Source organism: Lycium barbarum, chromosome 11, assembly GCF_019175385.1.
Source record: "Lycium barbarum isolate Lr01 chromosome 11, ASM1917538v2, whole genome shotgun sequence".
NCBI lineage: Eukaryota > Viridiplantae > Streptophyta > Magnoliopsida > Solanales > Solanaceae > Lycium > Lycium barbarum.
The window spans coordinates 118,724,833-118,749,614 of NC_083347.1; the positions used below are offsets into that span (position 1 = coordinate 118,724,833).

A 24,782-nucleotide genomic window follows, 5' to 3' on the forward strand; every position below is an offset into this window, starting at 1 on the left:
CTATCTCCATTTTTTCCAGCAACAAACACCGGGGGTTACCGACCCTTTTGGCCATGGCAACAAGAAGATTGTGTTAGCAGTGAAGCATATGTAGTGGTGGTGGCGCAAAGAGCAGAAAAAGAGAAAGAAATCTGAAATTGCTATTTTTCATAAACCACCAACCCAGCTGCCTTCAAAATCGGAGTCACTGCGGTGCCACCACCAGATAGTGACATTAATATTCCTTAAGTATTCTATTGGGTAATTAGAAACCATTGATTTGATAGATTTATTAAGGTGTGGATGGTGGATTAAATGAAGAAGGTGTTGTTTTTGGGGGAGAAGGTGGTCTACGGGTGAAGGAGATGAAGTTGAGTAAAAATTGCCCCCTTTATTGACACCTGTCCTTAGAATCAAAATGTCACGCTCCTTTAGAGAGTGTAAAACACGTGTAGTGAAATGTGTCCAAGTGGCACAGTAAAAATGGTTTTGAAGGGTTCAGATGGTAGGGGTCACAGTAGGAGGGTCTAAGCGGAATTTCTAGATAAGTTCGAGAGTTTGTCTATGACTTAAGCCTTATTTTTATTAAACTTTTTCATTCAAATTAATTCTTTTTGCTTCAATCAGTTGACTTAATGTGGACAAAGCATGTTTAATGTCTACTACTAATAAACATGATGTATCTATAGGCTGTGATAGAGTTGGCCAACAATATATACAATTTGGTGTTTTGCAATAAAACGCGTTCAATTTTTTTTTTCCATTAGTATGTTTAGCATTGTAACTTTAATGTGTGATTTTACTCATTTTAGGTACTCTCTTGTGTGTGTTAATGACCAGTGCACGTGGAGATTCAAGTGTTCAACCTTACACAAGTCATCTGCTTTCAAAATGAGACGATTCATGGATGACCACACGTGTTCTGCAAGGGATAGACTAGTGCCGCAACACATTGCCACATCGAGAGTTATTGGGAGTAAGACAATGGACAAATATGTTGACCCAAAAGTTGTATACACGAAATATAATAAGCGACATGAAAAAAGTTTCTAGCCTTGATATTAGTTACTGGAAGGCTCATAGAGCGAAGCTAAAGGCACTAGAGATGGTACGAGGGAACCTGTGAGAGTCGTATGTTAAACTACGTACCAAGTTACCTATATAGTTGATGCATTCAAATCCAAGTTCGGTTGTTATAGTTTGAGGAAAACAGATGAAGGTAATTTCCTGTATGCTTTTGTCGCTCTAAATTCCTCGGGAGTATTGCAGGCCAGTTGTGGTAGTTGATGGTTGCTTTCTTAAAGCATCTTGTTGAGGGACGTTTCAAACTGCTAACTGCCAAGATGATGAAGTAATTTCATGGATGGTACAGTAAAAAACAATATAATATAATGGGTAATACCTATATAAAAGTGAACACCACAATAATATCATGGAGTTCAAACTTATAAAGATGAAACTCGAGGACATTGTCTTGAAATTCCAACTTACACAATTCATGCTCCACTCTAACACCGTTTGCTGAAGTTTTTCTTGTAGAAGTTTGAACCCAAGCTCCATCACATTATGATGGAATTTCACATACATGAGTTTCGAGCTCAAGTATAGTGTACTTGAGTTTGACATTTACAAATTTTGAACTTGTTGTCAAGTCCTTACCAAGATGTCTTGCCTCTCTTGAGCTTGGCCTTCACTTGTCCGTGACTTTCTCTTTGTGCCTTAATGTCAACCCGCTCATCTCAATCAAATAACATTTGTGTTGCGCATTATAAGACTGAGATTATCTCTTGCAAGTCAATTCCGCTCCCCATTAAGCCTATAATAGAATAACATTCAACACCATTACTATAATTGTGCTACATTCCGAACATCTTGTTTAGGAATCTAACAATAGTCATGGCATCAAATCGCCATTGAAAGTTTATCGATAGAGGCGCTAAGAATTGTTGATAGCTTAGAAAAGCTTGTTAGTTGGATGCTTAAATTAAAAAAAAAAAACATGTCTAATCACGTGGTTAATGGGGGTAGTTATGCATGAGTCTGAATATCAATCACGTGGTTAGTGGGGTAGTTACATGAGACTGAATATTTAATCACTAATTTAAGTAAACATGCAAAATACCAATATGTGCTTAGTCAAACATGAGATAGTAAATTACTATATTAATAATATTGTGTTGAAGCACATTCATCGAGGATTGTTATTGTTATTGTTAAAAAAAAAAAAGTGATGACAATGCAATAGTGATATTATGGTTTTTGCATCGAAGTTTATGTGATATCCTTAGTAATCTTCCATTTCTCTCTCTCTCTCTTTTTTGTGTCGGGGGTCGTCAAAAGTAGGGGTGTTAATGAAACAGTTCGGTTGGTTATTTTTAAAAATTTATACCATCTCAATTTTTTATAATGTATAACCAAAATTATATTTTTTAAAACCATCCCAATCATTTCGGTATCAGTACGATTCGGTTAATTTTCGATTATTTTACTTTTAATGTGTCACCTCTCAAAATACACCATTATTAAAAAGTAACGATGCAGACTTTCATAAAGCTATTTGTTATACCATAAAATAAAACTTCTATTTGTTTCTTCTGAAATAGTTAACGTAAAAGCTGTTAAAAAACTACATAAAGTAACTAAACTGAAATATTAACTAACTATCAAGAAGCAAGGCAATAAATTGAAGTATCTAGTTTCAAACTTTTCATGGGAATGCAATAGTAAATATAAAAAAGTAAGTTTGGCCGTCAACTAATTGCTTGGTTACTTGGTATATGATCGGAGTATGAGGCATCATTTTGAAATTAAATCCAATCCATTGAAGATCCCAAGTTCAGTGGCCAAAATTTATTTTTATATTTGAAACGTAATATTAAGATATATTTAACATATTTATTAATATATAAAATATATTTCATACATGTAAGACTATTCCGTTAGGTTCGGAAATATTTTTTGTTTTTTTTTTATAAATTAAAAAATCGCCCTAATTGTTCGGGACAATTATAAGCTTAAATAAAATCCACAATTTTATTGAAAAAATCCTATAAATCGGTTCGGTATGATTAGGTTCGGTCGGTTTTTCGTATTTTTTTTGACACCCCTAGTCAAAAGACATTTGGTTAGAGAATCATGTATCCCCTTACTATTGTTTTATCTTAAGAAAAAAATTGTCAATCAATATACATTTTGATTCTAACATATATATTAGATAAATATATTTAATCAAAATAGGATAAAGCTTAAATTGGTATGTTTATACACGCGAAATGGGTAACTAATATAGCACGGACAAGATTCTAATATGTTTTTAAATTAGGTAAAATATTTATATTGATCAACGGCATGAATAGAGGGAGGTATTAAGTAAATGATTCACTTTTCTTGGGTGATTATTGAAGATTGGTTTCTACAAAAGACGTAAACATTCAATACAAATGGATGACAATTAATGGTTTCTTTCGCTTAACTTTTACTCAATAAATAACAAGATAAGTAAAGTGACTAATTATTCATTATTATGTAGCTAGAGCCATCACTTGTCTTTTATGAAAAAAAAAACTATTCGTTGTATTTAATAATTACTTTTATTCTCAAAATTTATTGTTCAGCACAAATCATTTATGTTTCATGATATGATTTCCTTTTGTTTTTCAAATTTCAAAAGAAATTCCTTTGTTAAATTCGGTGAGGATTCCATTGTAGAAGATAAAATGAAACGTCAAAAAAGTAAATACCCATTAGTCTAACAAACAAAGCAAAGACAACTAAAGTTAAAAGAAATTTGAGTCGGACGGAGTAATTCAAAACTTGTCATTTTATCTTTAACGAGATGATTTATAACCACATAAATATTTATAACTTATTTTAACTTTCATCCTTAAATTTCGCGCACAGTCAAACAAACAACATCACATAAATTGAAACAAAAGAAACACTAATTACTTACCTAAAAAGAGATAAGAAAAATAAACATGTCACAACTTTAAGGACATATAAAAATAATCTGGGAGAATAATAATTGCTCCCTTCGTCTCAAATTATTTGTCGTGATTTCAAAAAATAGTTGTCTCAGATTTATTTGTCATTTTAAAGTTTAAGACAAAATTAATTTTTTTCTCATTTTACCCTTAGTAGTAATTGTTCTTGAGCAAACACCTCAATTATGAGAAGATGACACATAAATAGAGTAAATATTTAATGAGTAAAGATTATGTCATAAGATATAAATAAGCATAAAATAATTAGAACCCCTCCTAATTAATACTCCGTACATTCACTTTTACTTGTCCATTATGAACTTTGCACACTCTTTAAGAAATAATAAATGAATTACATATATAATTTACCATGATACTCATATTAATTAGTGTATATTCTTAATGAACTTGGAAAACAATTTGAAACGAGTAATTAATATTATGGATAAAATAGGAAAAAAGAAATTGTTTTCTCTTGACGTGTTAAAAGTGATATGTAAAAGTAAGACTGTATTTTTAGAATATTGAACAAGTAAAAGTGAACGAAAGGAATACTTTTCTTAATAGACGTGTAAAAGAGAAACGTGACAAATAATTTAAGACGGAGAAAGTAATACTCCCTCCGATCCAAAATAATTGAGGTGTTAGACTTGGGCACATGAATTAAGGATTCACTTACTCCTAAAAATTAAGAGGTGTATTTACTAAAATACTCTTAATTAAGAGGGGCTTTGAAACTATAACAAACATTAAATTTGTTCATTAAATTAAGAATGCATCAAGCTTAAATTGAAAAAAGAATGAAATACCTTCTCGATAGACTAAAAACCTCAATTATTTTGGACCAGCTTTTAAAGGCTAAATCCTCAATTATTTTGGATCGAAGGGAGTAAATGTATGACCATTTAAATGACATGTAATTAATCTTCTTTTAAGCTAGAAGTCTATCAGAAACAATCTCTCTATCTCATAAAAATAGGAGTAATATCTCTTTACATTCTATCTTCTCCAAATTTTATTATTATCGGTGTCACATAAATTGAGACACAAGTAATAATAATAACACTTCCTTTGTGCCGAATTGGAGCACATGCTGTTTAATTAATTTACCTTATAAAAAAAGAACAAGACAGATAGCCAAAGCTTTGTCAAATAAAGGAAAAGACAGCTAAAGTTGAACTGACAATACATACGCCGCCCTTAGTTTGAACAAACCTTTTCTTGTTCACATTTGGATTCCTCCTAAGAAACCAATAAAACAAATAAAAATTACTCACCTTGTTTCAATTTTTATTTGTTTCTAAAAAAATATCTCTTCTTTCCTTTTGTAACAACCCGTTGACCTTTAATCTCACTCAACTTTACACATCCAACATAATTAAGATCATAAGATTAAAAAATATTTTAACATATTCTACATATCTTTACTTGAAGAATGCAATATTTAAATCTTCTTTACTTTTATAAAATTTCATACCAAGCCAAATCAGACAAACAAAATCTAATTTAAAAATATTATTTACTTTTATAATTTAAATTTTGTGCCAAGATAAAATCTAATTTAAAAATATTATTTACTTTTATAATTTAAATTTTGTGCCAAGATAAAATCTAATTTAAAAATCTTCTTTACGTTTATAAATTTCGCGTCATATCAAAATCTTCTTTACTTTTTTTTTTTTAATTCGTGCCAAATCAAAATCAGACAAAACAAATCCAAACACACATGTAAAACTCTCAAACACCTACCTATTCAACACTTTCCTCTTCTAATCTTTCCTTATCAATAATAATATCAAGTCAAAATTCCCCCAAAAACCTCACAATAGAAACAAGCAAAATCTTCTTTACCTTTTTAAATTCTTTATCAAGGCAAAACCAGACAAATAACATCTTCTTTACATTTTATAAATTTTATATCAAGTCAAAACCAGACAAATAAAATCTTCCTTACTTTTATAAATCCTATATTATAAATTCCGCGCCAAATAAAAAACCATACAACAAACAAATTAAAAAACATCTTAAAACCTACCCATTCAACACTTTCCTCTTCTAATCTTTCCTTATCAACAATATCAAATCAAAATTCCCTCAAAAACCTCACAATAAAAACAAGCAAAATCTTCTTTTACTTTTTAAAATTCCGTATCAAATTAAAACCAATTAAACAAAATCTTCATTACTTTTATAAATTCCGCGCGCCAAATGAAAAACCAAATTAAAAAACATATAAAAACTCTCAAAAACCTACCTGGTCAACACTTTCCTCTTCTAAAATCTTCTCTTCCCCATCAATACAATATATAAATAAATAAAAAAAATTCCCCCCAAAACCTCACCTCACCATAACATATATATATATATTATATATAAATAAAAACAAAAAATTCATATTATTATAAAAAAGTAAAAAAGACGCGTCCGTGAGAAAAAAGAAAAGAAACCTCTACGAAACTTCTTCCCAAAAAACACACATTTAATTCCCCCTTTTTTTTTTTCCCCGTTCCATTTTAGTTTTTTACATTTGAATCACAACAGCTATAGAAACTTGATGAAACGGTGTCGTTTTGGAGTGAATTTTTAGGTTTTTGATTTGGGGATAAAAATTGAGTGATTTTAATTGTTTGTTTGAGATGATGATGGCGGATAAAGCATCGTCAGAGTTATGGTTATCATCTGAAGAAACTTCAGTTGATTTTGATTTGAATTTTGATGGGCCAAGTATGGATCTTGATGATTTATTGAGTATTATTGATGAGAAATCTGATCCACCTATTGTTACTACTCAGCAGGTAAAAATTGTTATCTCAATTGTAATCTTAGTTTTTGTTTTTAGTGTAGAATTAAAGTTTTATGGTTTAATTTGTTTGTCTGGATGTTGGGCTTGACACGGAAGTTAAGAAAGTAAAAAAGAAAGAGATATTGGATGTACCAAAATGCCCTTTTAATCTTGTGGTCTTAAAACATGCCATGTGGAAAGTTGGAATTAAGGAGCGGTGATTTTGACTTGGCACGGAGTTTTCCAATTTGTGTTTGATCTAGTGTTTTTTGCTCTGCATGAATGTCTCATAGTAGAATTAAAGTTTTAGGGGTTGTTTGGGATGCTGGATAAGGAAAAATAGTCCTGGTATAAAAATTTAGTACTGGGATAAGTTATCCCATGATTAAAAATAGTATCAGGATAAGTTATCCCTAGCAGAGGGTGGAATAACAATCTCAGGACTATTTATCTCAGGATAAAACAATGAAAATGACAAAAACAACCCTGAGGTCCCGCAAACCCTTTTTCTTCTAAATAAGGTAGAAGGTACTTTTAATACAACAAACCAAACAACAAATAAGAAATAATACCAGGATAACTAATCCAACATAATTAATCCAGTATTACTTATCCCAACATAACTTGTGTTCAAACCAAATGACCCCTAAAGAATTTTAGATGGGACAGTTTGTTATCAGATTACATCACAATTATACAATTCAGCACTGCATGTTGGGATCAAAGTACTGCTGATTGTGAAAACAGATGAACTAAGAACTATTAAGGGGTCGTTTGGTATACTGGACAAGCAGAAATAGTTCTGGGATAATAATTTAGTACCCGCGTTATCCCTTGTTTGGTTACTAATCCTAGAATAAGTAATAACGGGATAAGAAAGTAGTATCGGGATAAGTTATCTCTACCAGGTCGTGGAATAATAGTACCGGAATTAGTTAACGTATTCGTTTGGTATGATGGAGAAACATAAATAGTTCTGGCATAAAAATTCAGTACCTCCTTATTCCTTGTTTGGTTACTAATCTGAGATAAGTTATATCAGGATTAGATAAAACATTGAAAATGACAAAAATACAATTGTTTATCTTTATTTATTGCTCCATCAGTCCCATTTTGTGTGACACACTTTCCGAATTAGTTTATCCTAAAATGAATCATCACAACAATAACATACCTAGTATGGTCCCACAGGGTGGGGAGGATGGGGTGTACACAGACCTTACCCTACATAAAAAAAAACACACTTTTCTCTATTTGGGAACTATTTAAAATTAGCATCTCCGTTTATGCATAATGACATGACTTGTTTGTATTCACTTGATTTAAGATTTCGTTCATTTAATACGAGAAAGAGAATGTAAGATGTGTGGTACTCACTACCACTGGTTTAATTACAGGTAGTAAGGGCAATTGCGGTACTTTGCATTTTTTACCTTGTCGTGTTGCATTAGGTTCCGGTATAGAGGTCTTCATTAAAATTGGCTATACTGCCAAGTGAAATGGAGAAGATATGATATAGCCACAATAGATTATCGTTGAAGTGACTCTTTTTATGTTTGTACTGGAATACTATATACCTGCTGCGCGTTATAAGATAAGTTTAGAAAAAATAAAAAAATCAACATCTAGAAGAAAGAATAGTTCCGTGAAAAGACCTTCAATTAAAAGAATTTTGCACTTTTAGATGTGAACAGTAATGTCACTTTTAGATTTTTGGAACTTGAAGACCCGCAAGGGTGGCTCAGTTGGTTGAGCATGGAGCTTTCATAATGGAGGTCTCAGGTTCGAAACCCCTGCCTACGACAGCAAGGGATTTTGCCTTTTGGGTCGAGCTCGTCGCACGGGGCTTGCCTAGTGCGGGTTATCTCTCCTATGTGGTTTGCGAGCTATTGCACAAGAGCTGGGTTTACCCTGTGCGCACCCGAAGGGTAGCGGCTGCGGGTTCCCATGTCATAAAAAAAAAAGATTTTTGGAACTTGAAGTTGTATTTGGACATGTATTTTAGTTGGAAAAGATTTGAAATTGTGTGAGTGGAAGTGAAATTTCTCCCAAATACTGGTTTGAGCCAGTTTTTGGAACTTGAAAATATTTTGAAGATAAATTTTCAAAATCTGATCAAATTTCATGACCAAATAGATATTTGAAGATAAATTTTCAAAATCTGATCCAAAATTTATGGCCACACACTAGCTAGAGATTTGTCATTTAAGTTGGATACAATTGCTTATCTTTATTTACTACTCCCTCTGACCCATTTTGTGTGACATACTTTCCTAATCATCTTGTCCTAAAAAGAACGACTCTTTTCTCTATTTGGGTATTATGTTGTTGTACTTTTCTCTATTTGGAAACTATTTAAAATTAGCTCTCTATATACACGTAATGACATGACTTTTGGTTGGGCTCACTTGATTTAAGAGTTCATTCATTTACTAAGAGAGAGAAAACATAAGACGTGTGGAACCCACCACTACTCTCTTTATATGAGTAGTAGGGGCAATTTTGGGACTTTGCATATTTTACCTTGTTGTGTTGCATTAGGTTCCTGGATAGAAGATTTTAGCACTTTTATATGTGAACAGTGAAATGTCATTTTAATCGTGCAAGTGTCATCTTGAAAGAATCTAAGTGCACCTCTTTTTTAGATAAAGAATTTAAGTGCACCTTATCTTCATTATTTTGTTGTGTAGGAACAAGACCGATTAATGAGCTTGCGAATAATTAGCTAGATTCGATAGTTAATGGAGATACATGGCTATGGAGGTGACAGTTGGTCTTTTGTTGTGCGGTGAGCATGGTGATAACAATAAAATTTTTAGATGTCAAAATGCTAAGACTATGCTAGTTGAAGGTCCAACAACAACATACCCAGTGATTCCATAATTGGGTATGGGAGTGTAGGATGTACGCAAACCTTTCCTCGGCTCAAAGTTAGTGAAACAAGGTGCAAGAAAATTTTGACAGCAGGATAGCAAGATACAAAGCAAAGGAAGCCACAAATAGTAATACATAAGAACTACACGATTACTAAATAATACTAGTCATAAGATGCGACAACACTCCGCTACTTACTAACCTTATGTCCTTATCCTCGACCTCCAAACCTTCCGATGTAGGGTCATGTCCGCAGTAAGCTGAAGCTGTGCCATGTCCCGTCTAATCACCTCCCCCTGTTCTTCCTTGGCCTCCCTCTACCTCTCCTAACTCCTGCTACAACCAACCTCTCACACCTCCTTACTGGCGCATCCACCCACCTCCTCTTCCCATGCCCGAACCATCTCAACCTCGCTTCCCTCATCTTTGTCTGCCACGGTGGCCACTCCCACCATGCCCTGTATAACATTGTTCCTAATCATATCTCTCCTTTTGTGCCCGCTACGTTCATCTTCTGAATGTGGGCGTTCTTGACTGTCCAGCACTCTGCCTCATACAACAGAGTTGGTCCAACTACCAACTCTTGATAGTTGACATGTAACTTCACTGAAAAGCACTGTCAATACGTATTACAATCTTGATAGTCATAGTGATGATCTGTATAACGCCTATAACATTTGCCTACGTAACCATTGATAGCATGTGCAGAATCAGAGCCATAACTATAGATGCTTCTAATAAGGCTACTTGCCTCTAAATTCTGCTAGTGGTCCTTAATTGGCATTTAGGACGAGAGCAATAACTCCTTAGCAAAAACGGATCTGTTGTGTGATTATTGCATAAAGTTAGTCATAGAAGACATATCAATGAAATCCAGAACCATTTTAGTTGATAATTCGGACTGGGTGTCTGCTGTCCCATTTTCAAGTCGAGACTTGTATCAGTTGAGTCTGATTGGGATTGGTATGGTCCATTGTGGAGCTAACTAGGTTGGGTTAACTAAGAGCTGCTGAACTAACTTGATTAGCTGAATCTATAAATAGTAAGGATGATGACGTGTAGTTTATTTGAATACTTAGGTAAAGCCTTGCTGAATTTCTTTAACACAGTATGACTGAAAGTATATTCGTAAACTGTTAGCTGCTTTAATACCAATGGTTGGTAACAGCATGCTTAGAAGTATGACATCTCCATGAATAGGTATGTAGTGAATAGTTTGGTCTTACAATTCTTACCCCAGTTTGTCAATTATTTTAATATTTGAGTATTGATTTGCAGAGTATGCCGGAGGATTTATTGCCAAATGACGTGGGACAAGGTTAGTTGGTAACCCTGCTTGGATACTTATGGAATTTGATGTTATTAATTTGGTATGAGATTATGTTGCTTACTACTCATCATGATATTTGATTCTTGATTATTTTTAAGTAGGTTATTCAGACTTGGAGAGATCTTCAGCTTCAAGGGCTCAATTTCTTGGGCACATTGGAGTTTCCCCTTCGTCCAACTCAGAAGCTTCAGATACAAGGACTGGTGTTTCAGATGGCTCATCTGATTCCGCCGGGAATTCAATTGTTGATGGCAAAAAGCTTGGATTTCAATTAGAGATAGGCTCTCCACTACATAGTTTCTATGAAAGCCTGACTGGTTGGACACCTGCTCAGGACAATGAATGGTTCAGTGATAGGGATAATATCTCTCGGAGCACTTCATCTAATGTCCAGCAAGAAAGTAAGGAAACTCAACCTTTAGATGTCCACTAGTTGTGGCTGTTTTAGCGTTGGTGTTAATACTGATCATGTCAATGATAATAAAGAATAGAGATGTCAGCTATACAATATGTGAAACTCATTACTAAAACTGGTTTCCAGAGCGAGAATCTTTCTTTGACTGTATGTTGACCTTCTCTGTAGTTGGCGTTTCTGTTATTCTCATCTTTGTTCTGAGGTTCTTTTCTGTCGGAATTTTTTTATCTATTCATTTTTGTTTTGATCTCTTATAGAACCTAATTGACATTTTAGGGTTGCTGCTAAGCCAATCAACTGCACAGAACAAGTTGAATAACTCAGGAACGTTAGCTGCAGAGGAAACAGCAAGCATGGAAGTAGCTGTATCTTCAAATGATGAACACTATGCTAGGCTTAGTTTATGTCAGAGTTCTGATACTTTGCCTGGAAATTGGGATAATTATGCACAAACTCCCCATACATATTCTTTCTTGAAGCAGGATGCACCAAATAACCTTGATTTTGAAATGCTGTCTCACAATGATAAGATGCTAAATGTAATGGATGAACAACTGGACCATACAACTGGGATTGCCGACTCAGACACTGGAATAGCATGTGGGAATTGGACAACAAGAACAGGTGAAGGAATTCAGCGGGCTCCTGAGTGTCATATGACTCCAAATTTTGGTGTTGGGGAGCTCAGTGCCTATTATAGTGGTAGTGACCAAACACTATTAAATAGTGGCAACTTGTTCTCCAGATTAGAAGGCAGCAATACGATGGGAAAGATATTTCCTCAGCCTTTGCCTTGCAATCAGTCAAGTTTCCTTTTTCAAAATCAGCAGTTTCATAGAAAGAATGACAAAAGTGAACTGATAGGTGGTGCTGATATGTCTACAGTTTCTGAGCTCTCAAATTCATTTTGTTCTGCTCCTGTAACTTCCCTGTCAAGTAATAATCTTTTGGTTTATCCAAAGGATGAAAATGATGTACTTCAATATAATAGGCCTTCTAAGTTACCTTTTTCAAATCGAAATAATAGGCCTTCTTATCACCTTGATAATTTAGAAGAAACTTCTTTAGAAAAACCCATTCTGGTTCCTCATGATCAGCACGTGGATGTGAAGGTTAGAGAACAATCTGTCCCATTGTCATCAACTTCAATGAAGCAACGGTTTGGTTGTGCAAAATTAGCAAAGGGCGAAAAGCGCATTTTCTTGAAAGTTAATGGTTCTTGTCTATCTACAATCACTCATCAAGGAATTAAGAGAAGTTCGTTGAATCAAATAAGCCATAGTGAGGATGATGATGATGATCTATGCATTCTTGAGGAAATAAGTGCACCTGCAAAGGCAAATCCATGTGCTAATGGCAAGTCTCTTGTTGCTCTACAGCGTACTACAATTACTGACTCTTTTGCTCCAGCTGAAGTGGGACAAATGAGGCCTGAAGTGGGACAAATGAGGCCGAAGTCAAATGACGAGCTTGTTATTTATCGAGCTGCCTTGCAGGTGAGGACTAATAGCTGTCACTATCTCAATGCAGACATGCTGCAAGAACTGTGCTCTGAAATGTTGTCATGTTAGTTACCCTGTTTTAAAATTATTATCTATTCCTTAACTATTTCTCGTCATGTTAGTTACCCTCTTGAATGATTTGTTCTCGTGTATTTTTGTTGGTAATAGTTTTATTAGTTGCAAAGATAGGAGTTAAAACCATTTAAGCATATTTAATTCAAGGGATCTGCACTTTTCTGCCGTTCAATTTATGGTTTGCTGTGTATGTGGATGAGCATTACAGAAAACTTTTCTCCTGACTTGTGAAAGTTGTCTGTGTTTATAGTTCTTTTTGCTGGAAAATGATGACACTGCATGGGTGCCTTTTGCACCTCTGGGAAAACATGTCTTGTTTTCACCTTAAGAAGTAAATTGTGATTGGACTGTGTTATCTGTTTCAGGATCTTTCTCAGCCGAAATCAGAAGAGAGTCCACCTGATGGTCTTTTGGCTGTTCCTCTATTGAGGCACCAGGTTGAGTACTGTTTCATGGTTTATCTTTATAGGAATTATGAGATTCGATTTTCTAAGTGCTGCATATACCTGAATCTATCCTTCAAGATTGGAGATCATCAATATTGTTGTACTAAGTGGGTCCACTTGAATTTTTGGTGCAATTTCCTGGGGATTGAGAGAATTAAATTTTACTAAAATAGTTTCATTAGCTCAAAAAAAAAAAAAAAAAAAAAACTGACTTAATTGCTCACAAATCTATCAATGATATGTGAATTCTCTGAGCTATTCTATTGGATGGATATATTGTGTATTTGCTGAAATGTACAACTTTTTGTTTTGAAATGGTAAGTAAGGGTGCTATTAATATAAAACAGCAAAGCACTAAAACGGTGCTTCGTAGATATCAAAGTCAGGGTAATCCCTGTGCAAAAACAAAACGAGTCATTCCTGTCTATACATAAATCTATTCCTGTAGTGAGTTTATGAACATGCTGTTTTCATCTTATACAACCTGTATATTCTATATTGCCCCAAAAAGCAAAGACATTTGAACTTTAGCATTGTACTATAACAGTTTTCCCTTCAAGCTACCTGGAGTTTTTCTCGCCCCACAAAACCCAACAGAACACAAGCTGGCACTGTATGACATAATCTTCTTGCTGATTTTGTGATCCCACATCTGCTCCAAGAAGCCAACAGGTCTTTCACAGTGAAAGGCATGACATAAAACAATTTAAAAGGTTGAAAAACAGATTCCGCAGTTGCCCTTCCATTGTGCAGTGCAAACAAAGATGGCTGCTTTACTCGTCCTCCTTTTAATAAGTAGCATCTGCTGCAAATATTCATTCCCCTTCTTTGTAAATTTCTTTGAGTCAGACTTGCATCATAAGCTAGCAGCCACATATAGCAAGCTGTTTAGTTTCTCTAGTGCTTCTTCCTCCATCTGAAGGAGAACCTACAATGGGAAAAACAAGATTAATTGTATTAGATATTGTATTTATGTGAGGAATTATCTGAATCACATCTGTTCAATTTATGCACAGCGCATTGCATTATCATGGATGGCTAAGAAGGAAAAAGCTGGTGTACCCTGTTGTGGTGGGATTCTTGCTGATGATCAGGTTATTTTTTGACGCTTTCAATTTATCAAATTTTGGTCTGTCTGCATGATAAACATTGCCTTCCGACTGGTTGCCATTCTCTCAGTGATCGTCTTTTGTTTTTATTTTTTTGTAGGGACTTGGAAAAACTGTATCAACAATTGCACTAATACTCAAAGAAAGGTCTCCATCTTCAAGACTTTCTACAGCCATCACCAGACAAATTAAAACGGAGACATTGAATTTGGACGACGATGATGTTTTATGTGAGCTTGACAAGTCAAAGCAAGGTGCCGATTCTTGTCAAGTTGATGAAAATTCTAGCATGGGCTGTAAAACTTCTTTGCATGCAAAAGGGAGGCCAGCTGCTGGCACCCTTGTTGTTTGTCCTACCAGTGTCCTCCGTCAGTGGTCTGAGGAGTTGCACAATAAGGTAACAAGCAAAGCAAATCTCTCTGTTCTAGTATACCATGGTAGCAGTAGAACAAAGGACCCGATTGAACTAGCAAAATATGATGTGGTGGTCACAACATATTCAATCGTAAGCATGGAGGTCCCTAAGCAGCCTCTTGCAGAAGATGATGATGAGACAGGAAAAGCAACTCATGAATCATCTTCTAGTAAAAAGAGAAAAACTCCTTCGAGCTCAAAGAAAAGTTCATCAAAGGCAAAAAAAGAAATGGAGAAGGAATTGCTTGAAGCCACTGCCCGCCCTCTCGCCAGGGTGGGATGGTATAGGGTCGTGCTGGATGAGGCTCAAAGCATTAAGAATTACAGAACCCAAGTAGCTAGGGCTTGTTGGGGTCTCCGAGCTAAACGTAGATGGTGTTTGTCGGGGACACCTATCCAGAACGCAGTTGATGACCTTTACAGTTACTTCAGATTTCTCAAATATGACCCATATGCGGTGTATAAACAATTCTGCTCCACAATCAAGGTTCCAATCCAAAGACACCCAACAACCGGGTACAGAAAGCTGCAGGCCGTTCTGAAGACTGTTATGCTTCGTCGCACTAAAGGTGAAAATAATAACTTTTGCATGCACTTACCGCTATAAGCTATATACCATTCCGGCAGGCTTGCTTCTAATATGATATAGTATGATTAACTTCTGTTTGCATCTTTGTTTGACGCCACACAATTCATGTGTATTTCTATTTCAATACTGATAAAGGGTAGAGGGTCTGCAGGCACTCTTCTAGCTCCTCGTTGCCCCAACATTTCTTTTACGCTACCCGCATCAGTATACTGCATGATTCAAAGTAAAGTGCTATATGCTGCCCAACTTACATTCTAAGTTGCAACTTATCAAAATAATTTACAATATCTTCCTCATCTTTCACTTTATTCTTAGTGCATCCTCAATTTATTACTTGTCTTCTTTAATCCCTCCAATTTGCTTGCCGGAGGTGCTTGTAAAAATTTAAAGAATTAGCACTAAAAATCATTTGCCAGTCAGCAGTTTGTATTCTTGAGGTGGTCGTAAGTAATGAGCACGACAAATTCAACTTGGTTTTCTGGGTCATTTTCTGCTTTGACTGTTGTACTGTTTACATGTCTGACTTATCAATTTAAGCATATAACTGTTAAATTTCTACATTGAGAGTTAACACTGTCATTATCTGATGTAGGTACATTTATTGATGGAGAACCCATTATCAACCTTCCAAAGAAAACAATTGTACTAAAAAAAGTTGATTTTACGGATGAGGAACGAGATTTCTACTGCAGACTTGAAGCTGAATCACGTGCTCAGTTTGCTGTATGTTTAGATATTTTATATTGGTCTTCAAGATCTTCGGCTTTTAATTCTTCTCTTCCTTTAACATATCAACTTCTGGACTATTCAGGAATATGCTGCTGCTGGGACAGTCAAACAAAATTATGTCAACATACTGTTGATGCTTTTACGACTGAGACAAGCTTGTGATCACCCTCTTCTTGTTGGAGGGTCCAACTCTGGTTCTGTTTGGAGATTATCTGTTGAGGAGGCCAAGAAATTATCACGAGAGAAACTAACTGATCTTTTGAATTGCTTGGAAGGTTCTTTAGCAATTTGTGGCATATGCAGTGTATGTTATCATTTGAGTGCTCTTCAATGTAACTTTATATCAATCTTATTAGTCCTTTCTTGTTGCTGCTCCATATTTTGCAAGTTTATAGTTTAGAATGTTCACCTCTAGGCTTTTGCTCTCTGTAGCGAACTGTTATCTGTCTCAACTTTTCCCTTAAAAGAAACAACCCCATTGAACCTGTTCTCTACTTTTTGATGATATATCCTCTTCTAATTTGAAGGAAGAATGATCTAAAAAAAGGATTTTTTAATTTCAATTTTCAGATACTTCAAGCGTTGCCAGGTTCTCTATTAACTAGGGTACATCTATGAAGATTATGTGCACAAGCACTGATGCTCTGTTAAATGGATGCATGGTTCAGTTTAGCGCTGATGCTTTGTTAAATGCATGCATGGTTTGGTTTAAGCATTGAGATCTGCACCTAGAAAAGAGTTTTTTTACAACTAAACTTCCATGTGGAAACCTTTCTTATATTGAGACACTCTAATGGATTAGGCTTTTGATATGTGACATCTTTTGATTTCCTTGTTTCTTCTTTACCTCCTTATGCATTTTTGTGACAATCTTGTAGGATCCCCCTGAAGATGCTGTTGTAACAGTTTGTGGACATGTCTTTTGCAATCAGTGTATTTGTGAGCATCTAACCGGTGATGACACTCAGTGTCCTGTATCAGCTTGCAAAGCTCATCTGAGCGGTTCTTCAGTTTTCACTAAAGCAATGTTAAGTGGTTCTCTATCTGATCAACCCAGTCTGCAAAAGTACCCTGACTGTGCTGGCTCTCAAGTGGCTGAAAGTTCAATTTGTAGCCCATATGATTCATCCAAGATTAAAGCTGCTCTTCAGGTGCTTCAATCTCTGTCTAAACCTAAGGCTTGCAATCGCCTTTCAAGATCAGATGATGAAGGAGCTTCTCCTTCAGAAAATACATGTGATATAAGTTCCAAAGACACAACCACAACAGCTGGAGAGAAAGCAATTGTCTTTTCTCAGTGGACGGGGATGTTGGATTTACTTGAAGCTTGTCTGAAAACTTCCTCAATTCAGTACCGTAGACTTGACGGAACAATGTCTGTTCTTGCCAGAGACAAGGCTGTGAAGGATTTCAACACACTCCCTGAGGTTATAAGATATCCATCTTCTTGGTACTGATTATTTTTCTTTTTCTATTTTTTAAATCCCAGGACTAAATTTTGAAGCTTTATGCCAGGTAACAGTCATGATTATGTCTCTGAAAGCTGCAAGCCTGGGGCTTAACATGGTTGCAGCTTGTCATGTTCTTCTCTTGGACCTTTGGTGGAACCCTACGACTGAGGATCAAGCAATCGACAGGGCTCATCGGATTGGACAGACCCGTCCGGTTACAGTTTTGCGGTTGACTGTAAAAGATACAGTTGAAGATCGTATTTTGGCTCTTCAGGTATTACATTACTTGTCTTTTTCACTGTATATTCTTGAGTTAGCATCATGCCTAAAGTGTTTCCGTTGAAGGTCACGGATTTCATTATTTGTCCAAATCCTAACAGTCCAGTTTACTGTTTCCTTTTTCTTTATCTTTGCTGGTTTCTCACTTCCACTATATTCGAGATTTCTGATGTGTGGTAACACTGGTTTTCACAGCAAAAGAAAAGAGAAATGGTTGCTTCCGCATTTGGAGAGGATGAGACTGGTAGCCGACAGACTCGTCTCACTGTGGAGGACTTAGAGTACCTTTTCAAGATTTAATCGGCATCTCAGTTTTGCAGTAAGCTGATGTTTAGATGCAGCTTGGGCTATCTTAAATTTTTTTATTTGAAAATTGGTTTCACGGCATAAATACAATTGAGGCTTTGGTTCTTAGGTTCCATAGTATTGACTGACAGAAAAGGTGACCTGACTAAAAGATGATTTTGAGAATATCTTCAAAGATTCATATGATCCATTTTTTTTATTAGCTATTGATTACCCTGTGCAGGGGTTGGATTTTAGTGGGAAATCAGGATGAGACTTAGATCAGTCTCTGTAGATTCTTTGCTTAGAAAATGTAAATGATAGTTCCTTTGGCTTCTGCCATTGTTCCTTTTTCCTGGGATAGGACATAGGATATATTGCTAGTAGTTTTAAGTTGTAGACAGTAGTATATTTGTTTCTAGCTTTTCGGGTTGTAAATTTTTACCTTCAACTTAATACAGAACCATGACAATCATGGCAATTCTTTTTCATTTGAAGTTTCTATAATTTGTTTCTGAGTTATTGTGGTTTATACCTTGGATGTAATGTAAAGTTCTTGGATCCTGCCAATTCTGTTCTACAACATTGTGGTTCTCCCTTCTGCTGACTACTTAAATAATGGTGATTGGCAAATCAAGTCAAGGTTTGGCTCGAGAGAGACCACATAAATGACTTGTACTTAAAGGGCTGTTTGGTTCACGTGCTAGTTATGCGGAGATTATGGAATCTTTATTGGGTAAGTTGTCAGCCATTATTACACCTTAAGTGGCTGACAATGATGGCAATCAAGTCAGGCAGGGGACAGAACAAAAATGGTTTTTATACTAAGGGGCTGTTTGGTTCACATGCTAGTTATGCCGAACGTGGACTGTTATAATACATGGATTGTTTATGGGGTGATGAAGGAAGTGTTTATGCAATCAATGGATTGTTATTACAGTGAATAATAATGCTAGAATTGTTACGCGAGGAACAAAAGAAATGAATGCCGGGCTTTTTACTAACTCTCAAGTAGTTTCAACATGCCAACACTTTCTGTTTCGTTGAGCCCCGAGCTTGTGGTCCTCCTTTGAGTGGGTTTGATTGAATGAATCTGTAAAGTCATGGAAAATGTATGCAACAGCAAGGATTGTGTAATACCTATTTATTATTCTCGCTAGTCTGGCTGTGCCCATTCTTCCTCTTCTCTCACTTTACACCTAAATAAGAAACTTTAGAATTCATTCTACCTGTCGACGCAAAAGGGGAATTTGAGAGGACCACCAACTAGTGATACAGGGAATGTTATGTAGAGACCATCTACTTTATAGATATTTTTGTGTTTAAATACGTTAATCTATGTGAATACATGCATTTTTCATTTCATATATTTTAACCTGCATAAAATAACATATAGATTTTATTATTTAATATCGTCAATCAAACTTAGATCTGCATTACCAACACGGAACCCAAGTTTAAACAATTCAATCTCCTACTTGAAGCACCAGCATTAACCTTGAACTAAACAAAAAATACAATAAAGTAATTCACGTTTAGAGATCGAGTCAAAAGAATCGTTATACTCTAACGTTGAAATCCATACATATACACACGAAAAACCATGGGGGGGATTAAGTGTAGTAATAACCAATTTGTCATAGAAAAGCACTCTCACCGTCTTCAAAATAAGTCTCGCTTTAGTTCATTTCACGCCTTTTAAGAAAAACGATAAATACAAAATATAGTTTGCTAATTTACCCCTATTTATTTGATGTTTCTTGAGAACTTAGCACTATTAAGAAGAAGTAGTTCTTTAATGGCTAAATACTTAGATAACCCCTTAAACTTGACATATTTTGTAAGATAACCTTATAAACTTTCGGCGTTACCACTTGAACTTGGTAGAAAAGTGTCTTATCTAATTGGTCACTCCATAAGTTTATAAGGGTATCGTACAAAACATGCCAAGTTTAAGGAGCTATCTAGGTATTCAGCCTTCTTTAATACAAGGGTATAGTTGGAAACAAGTATTCATTTTGTATCTTGAATTTCTAAAGCGACGCTTATTTTGACATAATTTTTGTTTTCACTAAAGGGGCACTTATTTCGGGAGGAGTGAGTAAAATCTTTAGTGCAGACTTAATTATTCATTTTTAATAGTCAACAACAAGACGGTCCCATGGTCTAGTGGTCAGGACATTGGACTCTGAATCCAGTAACCCGAGTTCAAATCTCGGTGGGACCTCTACTCTTTTTGCTAAAATTCTAAACTAGTTTTTTCCAGTGCTCAAAATAGTGTCTTATTTTTTAGCCATAAAAGTCACAAAATTAAGGCACATAAAGGAAATGTTACCTCTTTCTCAAAAAGAAAAAAGAAAGGAAATAAATTGAATACTTTTTTGTCTTGTTACTCTATGAAGAGGTAGTGTATCTCTAGCACAAATATGGATTTGATTTAGGTAGATGGTTTTATACATAATGACATAATCCATATTTCCACAATAACCTTTTACACAGCTAAAAGCAGTTGATTGAAAGTAAGCATTAGTTCTTTTGCTTGTTTTTCGAAAATGGTCCCAACCATCTAGCATGGACAATATGTTTTCCAGCATCATTCAACAATATGTTTCAACATATTGTAAAACACGCATTCGTATGCAAATATGCAATCTTGATTCTGCTGTCTGGTTTATTTGGAAAGCTTTGCCAAGAAAGTCAGAATTACTAATAATCCAACATTCCAACCTACATCATTCTTAGATAAAAAACTTCCAAAGTACAAACTTCTTATCACGAGTGGTGGAGACAGAATTTTCAGGGTTCCATCCCTTTAGATCCGCGCTGCTCAGCATCCAACATTCAACCATGTCAATATGTCACTACGGACAATCTCAACATTTTCATCAGTCTCTCCAAACAACAATATGATTCAACAAAGTAGTAAAACATCCAACAACAACAACATACCCAGTGTAATCCCACAAGTGGGGTCTGGGGAGGGTAGAGTGTACGCATACCTTACCCTACCTTGCCAGGTAAAGTTGTAAAACATCCATTCATAAACAAACACAGAATGCTTCGTGCACTGGGCTGCTTTCATCAGTCTCTCCAAACAACAAAGAATGCATCTTAACCATCATAGATCTTCATTGTCTTGTTTGTGCTTTTAGCACTGATGCAATTCCCTGCTCACTTCTGGATCAGTGACAACATCAGAACTCCCATGTAATAAAGAATGGCAGGTTGGATCCGCATGTCTCTCGAGCATATGTTATATTCCACCAACACGGGTATCGGAAAGCTTTGCCCACCAAGCTTAGGCAAATAGAAAGAAATCATGATTCTCTTGCGTACATGCTATCACCCGCACAACTACAGTATAACTTTGACCACTAAAGCATAGACAAATAAAAAGAAATCACCTAAGCATAAACAACATGCTTTCCATAATCATGCAGCAATATGATTCATCCAAATAATTCATTCATAAGAAAATGTGCAATCTTGATTGGTCTAAATGGAAAGCTTTGCCAAGAAAGTCTCCCAAATACAGATAATCCAATCCACATCATTCTTAGAGAGAGAACTTCTAAAGTTTGTATCTTTAACAAATATGGCACACACTAATGAACTTTGAATGGGATTAATATGAATAGAATCCAAATTACAAACTTCTCAGCACGAGTGGCGGAAACAGGATTTACACCAAGGAATTCATCAACTACTATATATATACCTTGAAAAAATAATAATTTAACCTTGTATATATAGTGTAGTTTTCCAGCAAGGGGTTCGTATGAACGCTTTCCATCCCTCTAGCTCAGCCCCTGCTCAGCATCTATCATCCAACCATTCCTATATGTCACTACGAACAATCTCAACATTTTCATCAGTCTCTCCAGACAACAATATGATTCAACAAAGAACAATATGATTCAACAAAGTTGTAAGACATCCATTCATAAGCAAATGTAGAATGATTCATGCACCTGTCTGCCTTTTTGTAATTCTGCTAAAAGAATGCAATCTTGATATCTTTGCACATCATTCTTACAGATAAACTTCTAAAGTTTGCATCTTTAACAAATATGGCACACACTAATTAACTAGAAATGTGATCAATATAAACTAGATATGAATAAAATCCACATCATTAGCTTTGGCCGAAACTCATTTCCATTAACGAATCCGCTGCATATATATAAATAATTTATTCAGAACCTATAAACTCGAAATTCTGGATCCGTCTCTGAATCAAAGTAAACATTTTCTCAGCACCTCTCATTCAACCAAGCCAATATATCGCTACGAACAATCTCAACATTTTCATCAGTTTCTCCAAACAACAGAGAATGCATCATACCCTCATAAATCTTCAAAGTCTTGTCTTTACTCTTAGCCAATTCATACAATTCCCTACTCACTTCTGGATCAGTAACAACATCAGCACTTCCATGTAACACTAAAAATGACAAATTTACATCACATAGCCTACTACTAACATAATCTGTAACCCTTAAAAGTTCAACAACAGTACCTAATCTTGGTTTTCCAACATACCTATTAGGATTCATTCCACCAATAACCCTTTTTTGTGGAACTTTTACAGATTTGTCCAACAAATCAGCAGTTGGTACAATAGCCAAAGTAGGTGCAAACTTTGCAAGAATAGTCAAAAATTGAGGAATTGGCCATCTTGGTTTAACTTTATCAGAAATTTTACACATGGGTGCTATAAAAATCCCACCTTTAAACAAATTTGGCCTTTTTAAATGAATCAAAACACAAATAGCACCACCCATTGACTCACCATATAAAAATTTAGGCAAATCTTGAAATTCTTGATTTTGGGTCATAATAAAATCAAAAAAAGACAACAAATCATTAATAACATAGTCAATATTAGGTACATAAGCTTTTAAACCTTGTGATTGACCATGTCCTTCAATATCAAGGGCAAAACATGCAAATCCATTTTTAGCTAAGTGAATTGGGGTTTCTTGAAATGTCCAACTGATGTCATTTCCATAACCATGGACCATTAAAATGATGCCACGTGGAGGGGTTTTTGCAAGGGGTAGCCATGATTTAGTGAAAAGTTTTAAGTTTCTTGGTGAAGTGAAAAAGGAATTGGTGGATTTAATGTTTTGGAGATTATAGTAATCTTGTTCTGAAGTGTTTCCCCAGTAATGGAGGAGAGATTTGTTTTTGTTTTGGTTTTCCTCCATTGTAGCACATTAAAAGTTTGTTCTTCTTGGCTGTGAAGAAGACACCAAAAAAAAGAGTGGTCATGACATGTTTTTATTTTTATTTTAATGCTTTACATAAAGTTTTATTCATATTCGCATTTAAAAGTTGGGCCAGGCCGGCAAGCAAAGAATGTGTAACATAATAGTTTACCTACACATGGTATCTACATTTTTTTACGCGGATTGCCCTTCTCTTGGGGTGGTCTTTAAATTTTGCCCTTCAAATTTGTGGTCTTTAAATTTTGCCCTTTGCTTGGAAAGATAGACGAATACATGAAGTTCTGGGTTCGAACCCCCGCTCAGGCATAAAATAAAAAAATAATTTCGCCAGGCAGGACTGGGGGAGTGTATGCTGGATCCAGCATACAATCTTTAAGGAAAAGCTAAAGTTATGCCGGATCCGACATAACTAAAAGTCTGCCCCATAAGGCAGAATTTTTCCTAAGACATAGTTTAGTTATGCCTTATGGGGCAGAATTTTAGTTAAGGCATAACAAAATTATGCCCCATAAGGCAAGAACTTTTCTTAAGGCATAGACTTTGCCTTATAAGACAAAGTTTAAGTTATGCCTTAAGGAAAAGTTCCGCCTTATGGACATACTTTTAGTTATGTCTTTGGGGCACACTTTTTAGTTAAGGCATAACTAAAAGTTTACATTGAAAAGTAAAATAAAATAATATATATATATATATATGCTTCAAGGCAAAGTCTGCCGGAGGGGGCAAAACTTTTCCTTAAGGCATAACTAAAAGTTTGCCTTATATTGCAAAGTCTGTTGTCTCCGACATACTTTTAGTTATGCCTTAAGACAAAGTTTTGCCTTGTGATTTTTTTTATTTTTATGACTAAGCCGGTGTTCGAACCCAAAACCTCGGGGTATTATAGGCAAAAGACATAAATTAAAGACCAACAATTTGAGGAGCAAAAATTAAAGACCACCCCCAACGAAGGCCAATCGTGCAAATTGCCCTATCTACATTAGAATGCAATAAATGCGTAGTAGTATATTTTATATGCATTTTTTTCTCTAAATTAGTAATTAATTTATAATTTAATTATGATAAATTGTTCCCTTTGTCCCATATTAATTATTAAGTTTTCCTGCACATTCCTTAAGTACATAATAAAAAGTCTATTTTTACTACTTCACCCTTATTTCTCTCAATAAAATGCAATATAATCAATATTGATTATTTTCAGGGACATTTAATATTAATGGTAAAATCGGACAAAAATAATTAATTCATCTTGATTTGTAGAATAACAAATAAGTTTTAGTAATGTTGCAACTAATATGAAATGAAGGGA

At 35.1% G+C, this 24,782-nt stretch overlaps 2 protein-coding genes and 1 non-coding gene across 4 annotated transcripts; 2 read left to right on the plus strand and 1 right to left on the minus strand.

Annotated features, from left to right (window-relative positions):
- Nucleotides 1-6,383: 6,383 nt before the first annotated feature.
- Nucleotides 6,384-18,733, plus strand: LOC132618056 (helicase-like transcription factor CHR28). 2 transcript variants are annotated; one of them, XM_060333112.1, is made up of 12 exons: nt 6,384-6,757; nt 10,897-10,936; nt 11,047-11,349; nt 11,640-12,859; nt 13,306-13,377; nt 14,403-14,480; nt 14,596-15,478; nt 16,091-16,221; nt 16,310-16,531; nt 17,106-17,654; nt 17,743-17,952; nt 18,153-18,733. In XM_060333112.1, the coding sequence occupies exons 1-12, from the start codon at nt 6,599-6,601 to the stop codon at nt 18,255-18,257; spliced, it is 3,972 nt and encodes a 1,323-aa protein (XP_060189095.1). In that variant the 5' UTR covers nt 6,384-6,598; the 3' UTR covers nt 18,258-18,733. The 2 variants fall into 2 exon arrangements, with proteins under 2 accessions (XP_060189095.1, XP_060189096.1); XM_060333113.1 differs by having other exon boundaries at nt 11,050-11,349.
- Nucleotides 18,734-20,397: 1,664 nt separating this feature from the next.
- TRNAQ-CUG (transfer RNA glutamine (anticodon CUG)) lies at nt 20,398-20,469 on the plus strand. The gene has a single exon. It is a non-coding gene; the product is annotated as a tRNA-Gln (tRNA).
- A 443-nt stretch (nt 20,470-20,912) lies between these two features.
- On the minus strand, nt 20,913-23,534 carry LOC132617714 (caffeoylshikimate esterase). The gene has a single exon (XM_060332787.1). The coding sequence runs from the start codon at nt 23,450-23,452 to the stop codon at nt 22,496-22,498; it is 957 nt and encodes a 318-aa protein (XP_060188770.1). The 5' UTR covers nt 23,453-23,534; the 3' UTR covers nt 20,913-22,495.
- Between the last annotated feature and the right edge of the window lie 1,248 nt (nt 23,535-24,782).